The sequence below is a fragment of the Lepisosteus platostomus genome, chromosome 6, assembly GCF_059453375.1.
Source record: "Lepisosteus platostomus isolate fLepPlt1 chromosome 6, fLepPlt1.hap1, whole genome shotgun sequence".
NCBI lineage: Eukaryota > Metazoa > Chordata > Actinopteri > Semionotiformes > Lepisosteidae > Lepisosteus > Lepisosteus platostomus.
This window is the reverse complement of record NC_142616.1, coordinates 54,139,889-54,160,262: the sequence shown is the minus strand read 5'-3', so window position 1 is coordinate 54,160,262 and position 20,374 is coordinate 54,139,889. Positions and strand designations below refer to the sequence as shown.

Below are 20,374 nucleotides of genomic sequence, written 5' to 3'. Positions count from 1 at the left end.
TTGATCCTATCGAGTCGAGAAAAGGTGCTAACCACTCTTAAAAGAAAATACTCTGAACTCTTCTTGCATTAATCGACTACATTTTAACAGTCCACTCTTGCCTAAAAGGTAAGATTCATAAATCTTTTCAAAACTGTTTATCTACAAATGAAATAACATTCTTCAAATTTAACACAGAATGAGAAACAATCATAATAATCAATAAAGATTTTGATAACATCTGTAATATTTGTCCTGTTTGGCTGTATACTCTGAGTCATAATAAGAACAAATTTTGACTTCATATGAACAGAACGTAGTTAGAAGTTGTGAGTTCATTTAATTAATGAATATACAGTATACACAACCAGAACCAGAAACTAGACTTTGAATCTTTGTTTTTTAAACAGAGAGACTCAGAAGTTACATCCTAACTGGCTTTATATCCACATTATGAAACAAAGGTAAAACCTATGAAGTTGAAAAAAAAAATGAATGGCCCAGATATTTTTATTTACCTTGTTGCAACATTATATTGTGGGACATTTAATTCTACAATCAACACTAAACATGTTTAATTAACATTAAAAAAGACCTGATTACATAGTAAATGCTAATGTATGTTACTGGAGACAGGAGTTGTCTCAAGGGGAGAAATACAGTTGGTTTGAAGGTCACACATCCAAAGAGAATGAGCACATGACAAATGTGTGTGATTGTTTCTTGTGTGTATGCCTTGGGTGTTAGTGCCTGTCTGAGAAAGAGTAAGAGTTGCCTGTCTTAAGAGCACAGTTTTAAGATGTAATGAAAAGGAGTGGAGTGTTTGGTATGAGTGCTATAGATCCAGGAAAGTGCAGCATCCAGGAAACTTCAGGACATGAAGATCAAACAGTTTAGAGACCACTGAGAGAAGAAAGTATACTTCTCTGGGTGCCATATTTCAGCATCCTGCTTACCTTTTTAAATTGGCTTTGGAACTACAATAATGTTTCATTTTAGGCACAAATTACAAGGTAGTTTATGAATAACCCATTATAAACAGGAAATGTAAAAAGAAATTGGCATTATTGATGATAAGGAATAAATTATTTACAGTATACAGTATGTGCTTTGTAAATACCACACACGAACTGTTTTTCCATAACAAGAACCTAACAAATGCCTTAGCATGTATACTCTATCTACAATTAGTGTTGGGTAAAGTGACGTTTAAATCCATTACAGTTACAAATTACTTATTTAATGGGTTCATTTCTTAAAATGAAATCAAATAGATTTTTATATTACTGTATTGATGTATTATCTTAAAAAGTAACTATTTAAGATAGTTACTATACATCTATATTCTGTAGAGTAAATTATTTTCCCCTTAATCAAGTAACTTGGAACTGTAACAGATCACTTTTTTAAAAGGAACTGTCTCCAATACTACCTATGATAAAGTGCTTCACAGGGAAGATGATGGTATGTAATAATGCAAACACCAGAGCAATCCATTGGTGCAGGTTTTACAGAAACATGCATATCTTTTCTTATTAGAGCACTGTTGTAAAGTGAAGATCAGCAATATTATGAGCTGATTTTTGTTTTTCCATAAGATACATCAGTGTGTTGTTGTGGTTACAACAGATAGTCAGTGTGGGATAATACAGTAAATGTGAGAGAGAAATAATGTTAACATTTAGTTATGCATAATAATGTTTAAACTGGATGACCTAAAGAGAAGTAGAGTGCATGAAGGTACTGAGGTCCAATTGGAATCAATGTTAGGTGAACTTGTTGAGACTTGTAGTTTCTATCAATCATGAGAATAGAATGTCTGGAGCATTATTTTTTCTTACTTTCAGTAAAGATGCAGCCTAACAGATCAGGTAAGAAAGCAAATCACTAAAGCAGGGGTGATTGCCTGATTAGATTGATCTAGTGATTTTGTGTTTTAGCTGAGATGGATTGAAGAGTTTGAAATTACACAAATTAAGTTGGTAACTCTGTACTATTTTATCAAAGAAAAGTGGAAATAGTAGAGAGCTGCAGAAAAATAGGATGTTTATAAAACTTTACACATTGCTGAGATTTAAAACCCAAGCCTGTTTTTTTTTCCAGTTCAAAGGAGAACTATTGTATACCTGTAGCTAAGTATGCCTCTCAGCAGTGATTCCAGGAAACACCTAGAAAGTTGGGACTGCATTGCCAGGAAATAAAAATACCATATGCAGTGGCCTTCTGCCTGAAAAACATCTGTTAACTCAAGCAGAATTTATCCACACAAGAATTATTTATTTTTAAAATGGTTATTATATTCTGATCACAAAATCTTGGTCATTTGTTGTGAACACTGATTTCTAAAACCATTTGAACTACAAAGTTATTTTATTTGAAGAAGATTTAAGCACATCCTCAGCAAATCCTCCTGATAGCCTTGAATCTTTTCTTTCTTTTTTGATTACATGATTTATCACTATTGTTGTCCATTTTCCAGTTACAGAAACTATAGCTTTATTTTTACAGACATCCTTGGAATTTATGTGATAAATATCAGATGAATCAAGATGAATCAAGTAATTTCAGAGGAGTAAAAGTTTAAGATCCTTCTGTGTACCGATGCAAGTGAGCAAATTTTAAAACATCAAAACATTTCTATATTCTAAATAAATGTCTGTTGAGGGCAGAAAAAACTCATATTTAGCATATTTTTATTACAGAAAAAACACAACCATCAGTTTCACTCCATCTTTTTGTAATGCCCATTTGAACTGTAAGGTTAATGGTCCAAACATTAGCTGTTTCAATAACTAACCATCTCCACAAACTTTGGAAAAAAATATGAAGAATGATGTTTCATTTATCGAAACCTAATAACAAACTTTACCTTTTAATTCAATCCCTTGCTCATCAATCACACTAATTATAGTACTATCTTCCAATATGTAGCATGGTGCCATCTGGTACATACTGTAAGTAGACAGAGTTTACTGAGAGGTTTTTTAATTTTCCATCGCTTCCTGTGCAGTGAACTGTTTCCTGAAGTCAGAAAGTATTAGTAGTATGCTGAAACGGAGCACAGAGTAATATTTTTTGTGACAATGGAAGCATCCAACTAGCATGCTAATTTGCTGGGGGTGCAGTACTGGTCTTATAAAATAGTCCCTGTGCATTTAGTTTTTCTTGACAAGAATAGAATATGTACTGTTTTGAAGGACTTGGGGATAAACATTTTAGACCTTTCTGGTCACTAAAGTGCCCATTTATGCCATCATGAAATGTTTTAAATGAACTTTGAATGCAGTTTTCCCCCCAGCCACATGAAAACAGTTCTTAACCTTTCACATGACATTAAAGGCTTCAGTGGAGCGGCACAATATCCTTGACAGACCACTAGGAATAGGTGATCTGGTTGGCTTTTCATCTGGCAGAGTTCCAACTGCTAAATGCACCAATCCTCCTGCATCTTGATTCAGCAGTTTCCTGATGGTTGGTAGATACAAACATGATTGATTTAGACCTTGCTGCTGCTTCAAAATAAGGTACAATAACTTGCTAATGGTCTATTTGGCATTGCAAGTGAGAATTAAAACACAAAGTGAATCAGATTTGTTTTTGCAATCATTTATTTCTCACTTATATCTGACACCTCTCCACTCTCATTAAACAATGCAATCTTCCTTGACATAGCACACCCATCAATTGGGCTGACACAATTGAAGTGCAACAATGATTTGAAGTATGCAGTAGAGATTATATTATGTATTACTGTATGTTATTATGATTTTCACTATAGGCATACACACGATCACAACTAGAAAAATAGATGGTAATTCTTGTTTTATTTGATTGCCAGCTGAATTAAATGTTACATATTTTGTCTTTATTGCAGCAGCATAGCAAAAGATATTACCATTTAACTATGAATTAAATCTAGCAATAAATGCAGGAGAAAACAAAAAAGCTAATCAGATTTTATTAGTATTTTTTACCTTATAGTCATGTTTATGCTTCACAAGCTAGTGCCATTAAATGTCTTAAAATAAGTGATAACTGAAAGAGTCCTTTACTCTACTCGTACAGCATCTGTTATTCTAAAGACAAAAGTAAAAAACAGAACACAACATTAGCTTCTCAGAAGAATCGAGTCTGCTATAGTGCGGTAGTGCCAGAGTTATTTTGCTCATCATTAATTTCACATCTACTATGGGAAATCAAGTTTTTAACAATATAAATACTAGGACACTAATCTTTTTCACTCTTTTCAGTTTTTCTCTATACAATTTAATTAGAAATGTTTCTTACTATACTCCTCCTTAATTTAACTCTTGAGCATTTCCTCTGAACAGTAAAATATCCCACAGGGATAGCTGATGGCATGCACAAAACAAAAAAAACATTTAAGCAAGATTTTCAATACACATTCAATCAAACCATTCTTAATTCTTGAATAACGATGACTGTGTTAAACACTGCACTTGTTCATTTTTAAGCAAATTACCATTTTCTGTTGGCATTATACTTATATTACTGTGTGTACAGTATGTCATCAGTTACTGTACCTGTTTTTTTAGAAATTCTGAATTGTCATTTAGATTCATGTTATATATATTTTATATATATGTAATATGGAATCACAAATTGTCTTTCATGTCTTGATTCAAGGCTGTAAATCCTTCAACTACACATGGGGAAGAAGGAGGATTTATGGGGCAGACAACACAGCCTCGTGCTGAAGTTTGACTGGTCGAGAAGCATGTCCCTCACTCACAGCACTAGGTGCCTGGGATATCACAGAGGTCCCTGCGATACTGTTTTACAGCAGCAACAGTGCCACCTGGGGCATCACAGTTGGTCGTTGACATGGCCCAGGATCGAACCTATGATGCTTCGATGATAGAAGCACTCAGTAGACACTCAAAAGCTCTATTACAGTATGTTAGTGTTCAGGGACTTTCACTTGCAGCATAGAAAGAAAAACAAGTTAAACAATCAGTAAGGAAAAATTGAGCTCTAATGTAGCTCTTTTTACCTGTATAAAGGTGGCGGGTTGCCTTCAGCTTCACAATTGAAAACTGCCTCCCTGTTCCCCAAGGAATCTACTGAGAAAACAATGCTGCTTGGCTGCTGTGTAAATGCTGGTCCATTCAGGGCCCCACTATCTGTGGGAAGCAGAAAATAAACTCAGTTAGACAGAAGGCGAAAACTGATTTCAAAATAGACAATTAGTCAAAGAAGGCAACAGACGAGCAGTGGCAAGCCATTAGAGACACAAACCACAGGCAGACAAAACATATCAATTAATTCTTCTGTCAAAGTTCCACAGCAATAATGAGAATTACTTACACATGCAACTTTGCGATTCAAGCCATATCAGGATTAAATCTGATTTATCGCTACGGCCAACCAAAAACATTTTAATTTGTCCTTTCTTAACATGCCCATTTCTCAAACACATAATGTTTGCACTCAAATTAATATGCAATTAGACCTCCTTTAAAGCATTTAGCACCTCTTGACTACAGTTTAGCTTTCTTTCAAAATGCCACAAGAAAATTGACATGTCTGTATTAATTCAAAGCATGCCTTGTGTTCAGAGGCTTCCTGATGTGCTTAGAAAGACTCTCTCTGCTTGACTTACCAAAGGCCTCACAGCAAACAGGCAATGAGTATAATGGCTAAGTGACAGTTTTAGTAATCATTGTACTTTTGGCCTGATCAAATCTGATTTAAGTTTTATACACCACATTGCCCAGCCAATTGGTACCCATATATCAACCTCATACTAAAACCGTGTCTTCCATGGCTGCATGCTGTGGTAATTTGCACATACACTGTTTTATACTGCTGGTATTTCAGTGTATAATTTGATACCCAAATGCCAAAGAAATACATCACTCAACACATCTTATGATCATTTCAACCTATGCGTGAATCTGGAGTCTCACCTTTGAATGACAAGTAATTTTACAGAAACCTGTGATGTCTATGAGCAGGCACTGAGCTGAAAAATGCATGTAAAAGCCAGGTATGATGATCTTGTGAAATGAACTGTTGTTGATAATACTAAGGGACAAAGAAATGAAAGGGAAGGCAAAATACAGTAAATTATAAATAATATCAGCTAATAATCATATATTGTATATGAAGTTAGGATAATTATCTTATAGTGTTATTAGTATGTTCAACATGTCTATTGCTTTGCATTAATAATGGTCCTTTCTTCTCATTGATGCACAACTGGAATGGTTTAATTTAATTCCTTTGTGATTAAAATTGTTTAATAACTAATAACTTGTGATTATTAGGAAACAAATACACAATAATTTTCAAAATCTGGACTTAGATGATCTTCAACAGTTGACATGTAATTCCTATTAACCACAGAGGTCATTTGGTTTGTACTAAACTATTTTCTTCACAAGTGTTAAGTTCAGAGGAGATGTTTATAAAAATGTACTTTAAAAGTAAGAACATCTTCCGAGTGTCTACATTTATGTAGTTCTGAAACATGCAGGACCTAACAAGAGAATTCTAGACACCCAGTACCTGCGTTTCAGGTACTGTATGCTCACTCCATTAAAAATAGATTATTTTGCTTGAAAAGGTACAAGGAAGGCATCCAAACTAATCTCAAGATGAACAAGAACAAAGTTCATTATGAGGACAAGTGAAAAGAATGACAGTGCATCTTCCCACACAGATATTCTTAGTGTTTTCACAGCTCTTAAGATGCTCAGATAACAGAGTTCAAAACCAATGCTGTATTTCAAACACAGCACAAAAAGAAAGTCAAAGAAAGTGCAATAACTACCATAACATAAGAACACTGAATGTTTTCATGAGGAAGACTGGTAAGTCAATCGTGCACAAAAAACAAAAAACATCAACATACTGAAGTGTCAACATATCATGATTATTCTAATATTTGCAGAGAAAGTTGAAATTTTAAGGAAAAAAAAATCCCTTAGAAAGTTTAAATAAAACACCTGAAATTCTTTATGTTAACAATGTTGTACATTTTATAAAATACTGACAACTTTGTAAACAAAAAAAAACGTAAACTCTACTAAACAGCAAAAGTAAATTGCTCCAGTCAGTGACCATGGGTATAGAGATCTGAATGCAGCTATATTCCAAGGCATGTATTTTAACAAAAGCAGCAGGAGGAATCAAGTGCTATTCGTATAGTACAGTATCTGTTTATAACGCAACTGATTTAAACATTTCAAAATTTACTGTCATCAACTTTATGTGGACCTGAGCAGTAGTTAACTTCTTATTCTTCAGTACATATACAGTCATTTTATATTACAAATAAAGAAAGGCATATTGCTAATGATGTGAGTTTCAAATGTATTGTCACAAATGAACATGCAACATATGAATCAGTACTCTACGTTCACTTTTTATGAACAAGCCACTTTGCAAACTCAAAAACAGAGCAGAAAAGGAATACCCACATAAGAACAAACAAAGTAGCTCTTGAAAGAGCAATAGTATCATCTTCCACAATGTGGCTTTGTAGCTTGTTCCAAATTCCAATCACTCTTTGTGTGACAAAAGTGACTCTTGTTCTCAATTTAAACAATAATCCTCTGATTACTGTACTACTAATTCCTAACAAAAATCAATATAATTATTGCAAGATCCCTGTTATACCTCATGATTTCCTACAAACTCCTTAATTTGTGTGCATAAAAAAGTAAATTCAGTGCCTTTCAGATTTATTTATAAACCCCCTTAAAATAGAACAACAACAACCTAAAAAATCTAAAACAATTCTACTGTAACCATAATACAGTAACTGTGCAAATAGCAAAGTCATGTTTGTTGTAACTTGTTTATGTCTACAAAACATGAAGGTCACATTCATTCACACTCCTGTATTTAGTACCTATGGCATGGATTATACTGTCAAGATGCGCTTTTAGCATGCAAGGAGTTGCTGGCAATTATGAAGGGTCGTTTTTGCCAAGGACAGAATTGTTTTAGGCCCTTCAGACCTGTTGGTGTCTGTTTGTAAACTGCCTACTTGAGTTTGAAACACAGATGTTCAATTGGATTGAGGTCAGGAGATTTTAATGGCCAGTCAAGAAAATGTATTTTGTGTGCAGTTAGGCATTTCTTTGTTGATTTTGATGTACTGTACAGTATGCTTTTGAACACTGTCATGCTGAAATATTATTTTTTTGCCAGATTTGGGCTTCTTGGCAAAGGGAACCAGCTGCATGGTATATGACGTGGTATGTGCTGGAATTTATGATTTCACTTATCTCAACAGGTTCCACGACCTCATAGTGACTGGGCAATGAGCAGAAGCTAAGCATGTCTCATCATAACACATGACTCCAACTGTCATTTAGATGTGGTTTTGCTAATCTGGGTCACCTGTTTTCATGGTTCACCCTCATATTAAGCCTTTTCCTTGTAACCAGGCCATGCATACCACAGTAAAGCAGGCAATGTTGAACGGCAGTTTGTATGACTTCGTATCTTGAAGGTTTCAGTGTGTAATGGAGATATACAACTGTTGCCTTTGGATTAAAGTTGTCTCCAGAGCCACTTGTCTCACAGCCCTGGGTGTCCTCTTCCTGGTAGGGTTCCAACTATGCTACTATCCTTAAATTTCTTATTTAATGGACACTAAAGCGAGAAATGTCAGATTTTTCTGTCATAGCCATCTCACAACTTATGTAGGTCAATGACCTTTTGCCTACAGTCTTCAGAAGAGCCTTAAGATCTTAACCAGGATGATATATCCTACTGCTGAATGCCTTCTGCTGAGCTACCTCCTTATTAAACTCCAGAGAAATAAACAACCTTCAGAGGTCTCAATATATAGTAGTTGCAAAAGCTTCCACTGCGTGGCTACTGAGAAAGTCCCCCTTCACTAGGGCCCAGACTTATTATACACTTTTTCCAGGCAGTATTAACTTTTTTCATGTATTTTTTTTACTTTAGGTTAATTGTTTTTGCATTTTCCTTTTGTAGAAAAAAAATAATCAATTTGTCAAGAATTTGTATTGTTTACCCTCCTCCCACAGTCCAAAGCCATACTGGTTGGTTAAGTAGCTCCTGGGAAACTAACTCTGATGTGAATACATGTACTGTGCATGTGCCCTTGCAATGGATTGGTGTCCTGTCCAGGGTGTATCCTGCCTTATGCCCGTTGCTTCCCCATGACCCTGCACTGGATGAAGCAGTTCGAAAATGGATTGATAGATTTTGTTTAGTGTCTTATGCCAGAGACAATTACAAAAGATGTAGTTCTGCAATATCCAATGGGTAGTCCTATAACATCTTACTTCATTTGACAGATGACTTGCTTTACTATCTGTGTGTACTGTACTTCAATCTTAGTGAACTCAGGAGGAACATGATGGGGAATCAAGTTAAAAAGATTCATGTCTCAAAGCAGTTGCAGTATTTATCAGACCCACTTTCTCATTATTATTTCCACAAGAGAACCTTCTGTCAGAGCCACAATCATTAATATGAGAAAAATAAATTTAACAAGGAAGAACTGCAATACCACAACAGATAAATCTACACAATCTTTCAAGCATAAGCATGACAGAAATAAGTTTAATGTGCAGGAGTGCCCCTAGTGAAATATCAGTACATTGGCAAAAGATCAGACCGTTAAAATTAAGTTTGGAATCAACTATTTTTGTTACTTTTTATACCCCTATATTTCGAAATTGCCAGTTGCTTATTAACTTGGCACACAGCTTACAGTCCTGATGCCAGAAGTACACCAGACAGAGCTGTCTGTTCCTAAATGCATATTGTTAGATCACTGGCCTCTTCTGCTGCAAACTCAGCACAAACAGCAGATGGAGGACATGATCAGCTCTCACTAATAACATTGCCAGGGGTTGCTGTTGCACAACAAGTCAAGGAAAAAAGACAGTACCCTATCAGTTGTACACCATGCCTTTGGAGCTTTCAGTCACAGTGACTAAATAGCACAGATCTAAACCAGTGATCTCTGGATTATAGGGTCAAGCCTGCATTCAGTTCAGAGCCTTTATAGGCAAGACCCTCAGTGAATCTATCATTTCTAAAGCCACCGTAAATTATGAAAATGACCAGTTTGTAAACACGATTTATAAAGACAAGGTTCCATTTCTCTAATAAGAAAAACGTATAACAATATACAAATACTTTGTCAATCCAACAAGTTCCCTAACCTCCAGTTAGTATTAAACATTACAGTTTCTTTTAAAATACCACAATCACACTTGCTACTACAAAGCCAAAAGTCAAATCCAAATATGCAGACAGAAAAACATGAAAGCAGACAATATAATTAAAGAAAATGCAGACCCCTTTGCACATGCAACATTCACTGTTTTTTTTCAATCTGTTAAATTCAGCAAACAAATATTAATTGTGCATTAAAATGTGCAGAAAAATGTCATGTTTAAGTTTGTACCCTGCAGAGTTGTGTTATCTTCTTTTCCCTTAGAGATTCGGTGAAACATGCAATTTGACCAGGGGTGCTCAAACTTTTGCATACAACTGTATGTGTACAAAAATCAGTTGTGGTGAGTGGTGTTTTGATATGAGAGAAGAACGGATAAATATAGAGGTAAATTACAAACCTGTTTAGAGGGAAACCATTTCACCGAAATCATTGAGTAACAGAAAGTTTACAAGCAGCACAGAATACCATTAGACACTTGTAAAAATATACTGCATACATAAGTGCATTGTTCCATTGTTGCCTTGAGCTATGGTACTGTATAAAATGATGATTTTATAATGCATTTAAAATAATTATGAAAAGATTTTTATGGCAATTCTATACACAAAACATGACTTTTAAGTCATGACTGAAATCTGCACCTTTCTCTGTGAAGGACATTTCTCACTTTCAGACAGTGCGTCATAGAAGTCTCATCGATTATATTAAATCCCCTAATGATATCTTAGACACTTGTTTTAGGCTGTAAAGGAAGCTCTTTCTCCGAGAAAAGTATATACCTATAGAACAACAAACTCAAATGTTGATGAAACGCAACCTTGCTCTGCAGCACAGGGATCCAAAGACAAACATGCACTATTTTTACAAGCAAAAATTTTACATTGCCTATAAAATTCAGGAGTGTAGGCTTTGAACGATTTTCATGATAATGATAAGATTTCAGTCACAAAACTTTCAGATTTCTAATTCACTAAAAAATGCTTATTTAATTAATTAGATAATAATTAAGAATTATAAGAAACTTACAACTATTTATGTCTTAGGCGATGTTCATAAAAAATGTAAAAAACGAGAAACTTTAAAAATATTCAGTGGTCCACAATAGTTTGTACTATAGATGTGCATACAGTATATCCATGCAATAAACACATCCTGACAATCCAAAGCAGCAATTCAGTTTTAATTCAGCTGTGCTCCTTAACAGACATGATAAAGAATGTAGCTGACTTGTTTGTAAAACAAGTGCAAGGCCTGTTGGGATTCAAAGATTACCACTTCAATATAAGAATCATATAAGATGCCCCATGTTAGATATTCTACATTAGAGAACAAAAGTTCACCTACAGTACTGAACAACTCATTTACCACAACACGCTCTAATTAAAAGCTGAATGAAGTCAAAATGTTCTATAAATGAAATATCTGGTCTTTACATAATTTATTTAACTTTTGCACTGCATTGTGCACTTGCAACAGCCTCTTAAGCTACAAAACATGAATCCCAAAATTCCAAACAACTATATGCCTGCCACAGAGTTTATGTCACATATTCCAGATTACATAAATAAAACATTCATTTGATATGAACATCTGAAGTAAGCGACTACAAAACAAAACAAAGCAAAACAAAACATATCAAGCTGAGCTGTCTTAGTCTGAATTGCTGACATCATCAAGTAACAAAGGCATGCCTATCACAATGTCATGGGACTTGCTATTCCGTCATTCAGGCAAACACTCAAAGATGTTCACAAACTAATTGCTTCTCCAGAGGAATAAGGTAGGTACATGCCACCTGGAGAACTAGGCTACTAGTTATTGTAATACAATATAGGCTTTCACTAATACAGTAATGCAAAAGCTCTAGTTTTAAATGAAAGCTTAATCATATTGCTAGACAATTTTAAAAAATCCCTTGAAATATAAAACATATAAAAGAACTGAAGAGCTTAGACTAAAACACAACCACAAATGTGTGACATCATTGTGAGATTGGCAAAAAGGCCAAGACCAACGGAATAGTACAGGACCACAGGAATATTGAACTGGAACCCATAAAGCACAAACACACAAAGAGAACCCTTGGAATATATAATGAACAAGAAGTTTTCAGAAGCAAACTGTGTGGGAAAAGCAGAAAACAGACGCTAGTGATCAACTGCATGACTGGGCAGTATTTATCTGGTGTACAATCTGCTGCATGCTCCAGTGTGAAACAGTTAACTGGGTATGAGTGCTAATTTTCTGGTTAGCTGATATCAACAATCTACATCAAAAGTACAAGCAGATTTCTCTGCAAATACCAAAAGGGTTTTGCTTTACTGTATAATATAAGTGAAAAAAAGTTTGTGGATTTGTAACTTATTCATGAAATTCTTTCAATTGTTTTTGAAATACTGCCTTTGTCTTTTTCACTTGCTTCTTAATGTGTGTCTCTGGGAGACCTCTTTCTATATCTTTTATATTATTTCTTTCCAACATTGAGGAAGCACTTAATTTTAGTTTCCATTCAAGGCTTTACACTGAATGAGTACACAGACAACACAGACAGCAAATAATACAGTGAACATGTACAATACTGTAAACAACTATCTAGGCTGTTTCTCGTCTTGAGGATTGTGTGAATTTGTTACGTGTGTCCTATTAACAAGAGATCAATTAATACATCTGATATCCTGCTCAACAGGTACCAACAGATTAACTTAGATGAGCTAAGCTCAATGCATGAGCTCCTCTTATTAATGAGGAAAAATCATGTTTTAAGAGGACACTAATGAATTAATGTTTATTTCTCAAGGGTCTACCTAGAGGGTCAATTTAATGTGTTGTAAACCTTACAAAGTCTCTGTTGCTTTCTCCAGAGCTTTCATGCACTTAGGTGCAATATCTATAATTTAGTGCATTCAACTGTCTGAAAAACACTCCATTTTCCTCACTATTCTATATTGCCTCTTGAACAAACTGCAAATAATATAAGTGTACCTAACACACAAGAGAAGAAATAAACAGAAATTCTTTTGAAGTAATACCACATGATACAAATTATAGTACGTTTGCAAACGTACTGTGATAACACATACAAGTTCCCAATTATAATCACATTCATTTCTAATATAAATCAAGCTCACAGTGAGCAAGGCAAATGCGATATCTTCATACAAAATTAAATGTGTTACAGAAATCAACAGTGTCTCATATACCAAAATATAAGAAACGAACACAAGAAACGAGTATTTCTGCATGTGTGTTTAAGCAAAACATTGATTTATGTTATGGGTGTTATCATTTTTGGTGTTAAACTTATGAATAGTTCAAGATCAAGAACTGTTTTGCAAAATTAAAATGTTTTTTACAGTATATCCATTAACATTATGTAACTTGAAATAATATTATGTACATAGCACAGCTGACTTGTACTTTAAGATGGTCTGAATGTACATTACTCCACAAATACTGTATATACAGAGACCTTCTTAATATAAGGCATTTTCATATTTTAAAAATAAAGCAGGTTTTGACGTTTTTAAAAATGTTAATGGTTATTTTAGTTTCACACTGAATAATAAATTATGAGCAAAAAACATTTTCAAAAAAATCTATAAGCTACTCAATAGCTGGAAAATTTGCGGTAACCACTTCAGAGGTTTGAAACTAGATAAATACATGTTTGTCATCATCAAATTTGTTGGCAGGTTCAAAAACATTCCTTTTCCTTTCTAAACATTAAATCTATGATGCTGTATTATACTTCAGCATGGTGAGAAATCAATTGGCTATCCACCTATCAATTGTGCCAACAAACATCGAAATTGGAAGAGATTATATTTACAGTACAAAAGAGAGAAATACAAAGTAAAAAAAAGACTTTAATCTACAGTTTTTCTCACACTGAATTGCATTGTTCTGGTCTGGCATTTGGTCTGGTCTCATCCATTTACCTTGACATACTGTATTTGAATATTATATATTTTGGAACTACAGGAAGACTCTGCTTTAATATTTTAATTCTTCTTAGATGTTTCGTACTCTAGCAGTTTCATACTAATAAAAGGGAGTATTCACATATTTTATCAAGAAGGCCTTCTATACTGCCTAGTAAATTAAAGTGAGAGAGAGAAAGACATTTTATTCATTTACTGAATGACTCAAACATTTTGTGCTGTGATTGGTTTGAACTCTGTGGCAGAGACCATTTTGTTTAGCTTTTACCCTGGAAAGCACAGTTGATTACATCTTACGAATTTGAAGAAGGAACTAGGCCATCTCTTGCCCAATGTATGAAATACTGGTCAAGATACGACAAAATGGGGCCTGACATGAGGCGAGATACTGATTTATAAGTTGGCCACAGACTAGTTTCATTCCAAATGATGTACTGTATCGATTAGTTTCACAATTACTACACCATTTGTAGAGAAGATAGCTAGAACAATTATCCCAGTTTTTCACCTGTGTTAACATCAACTCTAAAATATATATTTTTTAATTTAAAAAACAGAGGAAGAGCAATATATTTTCTATTCATGTACGTTGTATTCACAAATGAACAATAGCTGATTTACTATAAACTTAGTTGAGTTGAAAACAAAGAAAATGCTGTGCTGTTACAATGAAGATCTGGTGCTTTGCAGCAAACCATAGTGCACAGTACAAGAAACTGCATCTTGAAGTCTGCAATGTAGTCCACTACTTGTTTAGAATTGTGTTTTACCACCGTCAGTCGCATTTCCATTTAAAATGATATATGCACAGTATGTTACTCAGCTCATCAAAGATGTTTCTGTGTAAACACTACTTCCTGAGACACAAGCTTCTCAACAAGTGCTCAGTACATTTTAAAAGTTTGCACTACATTTCACATTTGTAGTAAACATGATTTATTCGATTTCTTCTGCAATCTGAAGGTAGGTTCTGTTTACGTTGCATGACTGCTTAATCCCACAGGCCTCAAGGGTACATTTTCACATAGAATGAACACTGTCAGGCTTCAGCAGTTCACAAAGTAAAACTGCACACTGTACCTGCAGGACATAACATAATCTAAACCAGTTAGAATTTTACCAGCATTTTCATTTCTGCCATTTTCCACCTCGTAGCTTCAGTTTCTGTATACTGGAATACTACTAACTTCCTGTCAGTGGAATCCAAATCCAGCCTGAATGACATTTTTTCTGCTACGGTACCTTCCATGTTTGTCTCAAACCTATTGCTTAAGAAAGCTTCAGTTCAACACTATTTTAAACTATATAGTTAGATGCAAAAATAATTATTTTTTCATGATCAAACATGATAATTATGAGAATGTTTTCTGATAATATTTTACATAATTTCAAACTTTTATTTTTTTAAACAATAGTTATGTACACTTTTGTTGAAATACAAATGAACTGAAGATTAAAATATTTTTTAATCTTGTTTGATTCAGAACAGTACCAGTTTTAATTAAAAAAACAAAAGGCACTGTATATAAAGAAGGTAATCCCAAATACAGTTACCTTGTGTTGATTTTGTTTGTTCTGTAACATCATTTTAATATTATATGAATTCAAACTTAGTTTAAACTGCCATTTTAATGTAGCTCTCTCTATCCCAGGGGGGTTACTCCCTGGTGCATCACCTGTTGGTAAAGTGGATTAAATTAAATTCAATGTTGAAAAAACAACTAATTTCACTCTTAATAAGCAACGGGGGATTGTCTTGATGCAGTGCATAATTAGATTTAGTACTATTTCTCATCAATCAGAGATTTCCTGATGACAACTCTGTTTGTGAATTACCACTTATATGGTGAAAAAAGACTGATTACTTCAACTATAAAGGTACAGATGGATGACTGTCAGACACACTTATATATTAAAGGCCTGAAGATCATTCAGATCTGGGATAGGCAAAGCAAGGGTGAGGTTCGGGGGTTTCTGAATTTCATTACAGTGCAGTATGTTACGTACAGTATAGTCTGTCCCTGATATTTTATACATTTGCAAGTGGTTTTAAATAACACATTGGCAATCAACAGATTGTATAAGATAACCTTATCAAATAATTTTGACTTACGAATGTCTATGCTGGACTGTGATTTTAAAACCTGGACCTAAAGCTGTTAAACCACAGAAAATTTCATGATAAAAAGCAGGCTGAAGGAAGGCTTATAATTAAAATTATTAAAGTTTTAGGAGTAAGCTTATTCCTGCCTCACCTGCATTCCCTGAAGTCCTACGTTATTGTGTTCCCTGAGCCAAGACTTTAAGGAGAAAAGAGCAAAAGCTCTTTAAAGCCAAAATAAATACTAATCTTAAATTCAATACAAGCTGACAGCAAATGAATTTGCTGAGCTTACCTCAGCATGAATAAAAAGCACCAGAAGGAGTCTACTGCATAAGAGTATCTATTTTGCTGGTTCCAATATCCATTGAAGAGATTCATATTGTAAGCCTCCAATAATAATGCCCACTGGTTATATTTCTTATCTAACATCCTGCATTTCCTTCAAAACAGAAGTGGGGAAGAGGAAAGAAAAAAAGAGCAGCAGCCCGTGTGTTTCAGGTTCTTTGTCATGAGTCTCCAAGGGTTTACTGTCAGGCAACACTAGTGGATTTACTTAGCAATATGGCTGCTGGCACATAATGGCAGCTGTGTGTCACCCAGGTGGGTGCTACCATTCAGTGGTGGATGAAGTGAGCCTACTTCGATATGTGGAGCACTTTGGGATCCTTTGGGATGAAAAGCTCTCTACAACTGAAAGCAATTACTATAGTTATTATTGTCCAGAAGGCATAAGATACAGTGGTGAAAACTGTGAGTAGGCATGCCTACATCAATCTTAAAAGAGAGCACTTCCTCCCCAGCTGTCAAAAATCAACGGGTATCTAAGCATGCTCTTCTTTAAAGCAGAAGCCCACAAAATGTAAAATACTATATGAAATGGTTCAAGGTCACAGAATTCATAAAAGTTGTTAATGTATTTCATGCTTCATCTAAACTATATTAGAATGAAGAGCACTCATACATAAAATAGCTCAGTGGGAAAGAGACATATTAATCTTGTAATGATAACACACGTGCATTACCTATTACATATTACTTTCCGATTCAGTTTACATTTAAATGTAAAAAGAGAATACACCCAAGAACAGTCCTGCAACTGTATGATACATTTGATCTTATCAGCCTTGTTGTCCAATTCTCTGACACTTGATTTCATTTTTAAAACTTCAAAATGTTTTCTCTGAAGGCGTGATTTGAAATCATCAGAAGACATGGCTCCATTTCTGATAATTTCATGTTTTCCTTCCCATGTCACAGATCTGTAGAGCAGAAACTGCAGTTGCCCATCAATGCTGAAGAGATGGAGACTGAAAGGCAACAGTGCTGGAGACTTCAAGGACACTGGCACACACAATCTCACTTTCGAGTTGGTGTAGCAATTGGTACAGAAAAAGCTCAGCAGTGAAGGGCAAAAAAACAAACTGTTTTACTCTTTAAAAATGTAATTTTATTTTAAATATAGTGCCTTATTATACTTCCTGTTTGTAGCAATAAAACATTTTGGAAAAATTCTGAAATTTACCTTCCAACAACATAAGACATAATGTATACACACATATACATAAAATATGAAAACATTTATAAATATACAAAAAAAGTATTTGATTATTTGAAGAACATACATTGTTAAAATGTATTATTGGAGTGCAAACCGAACACTGTATAAAAGTAGCTCATGTTAGATACAGAGAGATAAATTATTTACATATCTCACATGATTATGTGGTTTCTAACATCTGAAGTAAATGAATGCAAAATGGTTGAACTATGCCAGAAACTTTCTGTCAGCAAAATATTGTGAATTCTGGACAAAAGTCAAAGCAGGAGTGGAGTTTTTGTACTAATATAATGAACAAGAAGGGGCTCTTTAAATTTTCACTTAACCTATTATTAAAGTTAAAGACACACCTTTTCTTAAGAATGAGAGCTTTCTTATTTTTTCAATTGTTCTCTATCCATGCTAGATACATTTTGAAACTTCCACAGCTGATATTTTCACTGCACTGTGTAAAGCAAACAGACTCACATCTTACCTGAGGGTATGGTCTAATCCCACAACTGCACACCCTGTTGTGTGCTATAGCTTTAATAACAAAATCAATCACTTGCTGATCTCAATGGAAAGACAGGGCTGCTGTTTTCAGGCTTCAGGAAGAGGCTGTTTCAGTGCAACTTGACAAGGGTGTCACAGTTCAAATTACTTTCATGCTTAATGGACAAGAAGCTAGCATTTTTTTTAACAGAATTCAATTTTTTTTCATAGGGGTTTCTTTTCAGTGCTCACAATACTTTAGAAAACACAGCACTGCTAACTAATTGGCCTCTAGGTTTTATTTGGGCATTCACATACCCTGCTTTCAATAAAGTCTCTTTCTGTTGTGACTAGGAGCACACTAAAGGTCTACACACACACAATGAAAAGATATAAACAAAAATAAGACAGAATGAGTTGCTGAATTAACTACAATAAAATACAGCAAAAAAGGCCAGCATTAAAAGGATGCAGAATGACTGATATCAAATAAATCTGATAAAGCTTGTGCTTTTAGTTCTACTTAACTCAAAACATCAATGGAGCCTAATAAAAAAAATCTGTTTAACATCTGTTGAAAAGTGTGGAAAATAAATAGAACTAACAGACAAAACATTCATGATAACTCAGGCATAAGCTGCTATTTGTTATGGCTTTCTTCAAATGAAATGTTTTTGTTATATTATGTTTAGAAGGTTAATCATCATCTTGGATATGCTGTGAAATGCTATGATGGCAACATCTCTCAAGGTTCAACTACTTGTGTATGAACATGGAGGAGATGTGTGATATTTAGGTAAGTTAGCATAAGCATATTCACCAAATGTTTCAATCCCAGGTGTCAACAACGTTATCAACTTCTACCCCTTTTAATTTCTTCAGATGTTAAAAGCTAAAATCTCCAGTAGGTGGCACTCTTCCCCCTGGACCAAAATTTTCAAACTAACGCCGCAATATGGTAACAGGGGACACAGTACTGTAGGAAGTGCCACCCTTTAGATGAGACTATTGAAGTCCTGACTACTTGGCTATTAAAGATCCCATGGCACTATTCGTATGAACAGTGCAATTTACTTCAGTGGCCTGACTAAATTCCACTTTGGCCTTGCTCAATCTGGGCTACCTAAATGTTTAAGCAATTTTATTTAGTTCTCTGTATTATCTACTGTATAATGGTGGCCATGTCTCACCTTGATGGGTGCTGCCTTTCTGTGGTAGATTAAGTCAGTTATATACAGTATGTACTTTAAAGCACTTTAGAATTCTCAAGGATAAAAAGTAATATTAAAATACTAACAGTATCAACTACACAATCCTGACATGTACATCATCATCTGATGATGGTGACCTATTGCAGATTGATCACAATTACAACAGCAATAATGATAGTCTTTCAAGCTAAACACAATGAAACTTTCATCTGAGATTCTGTGAAAACATTCATTAAAATGCAAAAGATTCCTAACAATGCTGTAACCCTCAGCAGGAAAACGGAAATAAAAATGGAATGGGTGGATTACTACCATTGGATAAAGTAAAAAAAAAAAGGATTAAAAGTTTCATATAAAAGCAAACTCGGCTTCAACTTACTCAAAAGAAAACAAAACACTGCTTTGCATACAAACCCTACAAATCGTCCAATTATGTTTTGAATAATGCTGTGAGCCTTTCACAACAAATCCAGTAGAGCACACAGAATTAAGCACATATATTAGGTGAGGGATGTTTTATTTGGTTTTGATCTCTTCAGTAAACAAAGACACACACGTTAACAGCTATATTAGCATTTTACGAAACCTAAAAATGAATACAGTAGTGGAAATGGTAGAAGTGTCCTTAATGCTGAAAGCTCTAGAATACAATATGACAGGCACAGAGAAATATCATGAAAAACAACAGTGGCTTTGTGAAGATGTGCTTTTTCTAAAAGTTGGGAAAACAGTTTTGTTTCATGAACTATAAATATCACTCTCTCAGAATAAAATGTGCATTAAGGAAACCTGTTGCTTTCCTTTACATTTCACATGTCTGAATACGAAACACGCACGACAGCAGTGCAGTTGAGAAAGACACCTTCTTACTGTTGCATCGACCACATTAGAAATTATGTCCAATAAATTATA

The 20,374-nt window shown here is 34.5% G+C and overlaps 1 protein-coding gene across 5 annotated transcripts in view; it reads right to left on the bottom strand.

Moving 5' to 3' along the window:
* Positions 1-20,374, bottom strand: part of LOC148661897 (contactin-4-like) — a 328,736-nt gene that overhangs the window by 130,912 nt on the left and 177,450 nt on the right. For all 5 annotated transcript variants that reach the window (XM_088636370.1, XM_088636368.1, XM_088636372.1 and 2 more), the window contains exon 3: positions 4,994-5,123. In XM_088636370.1, the coding sequence (XP_088492496.1) occupies positions 4,994-5,123 (130 nt within the window). The remainder of the gene's footprint in view (positions 1-4,993; positions 5,124-20,374) is intronic.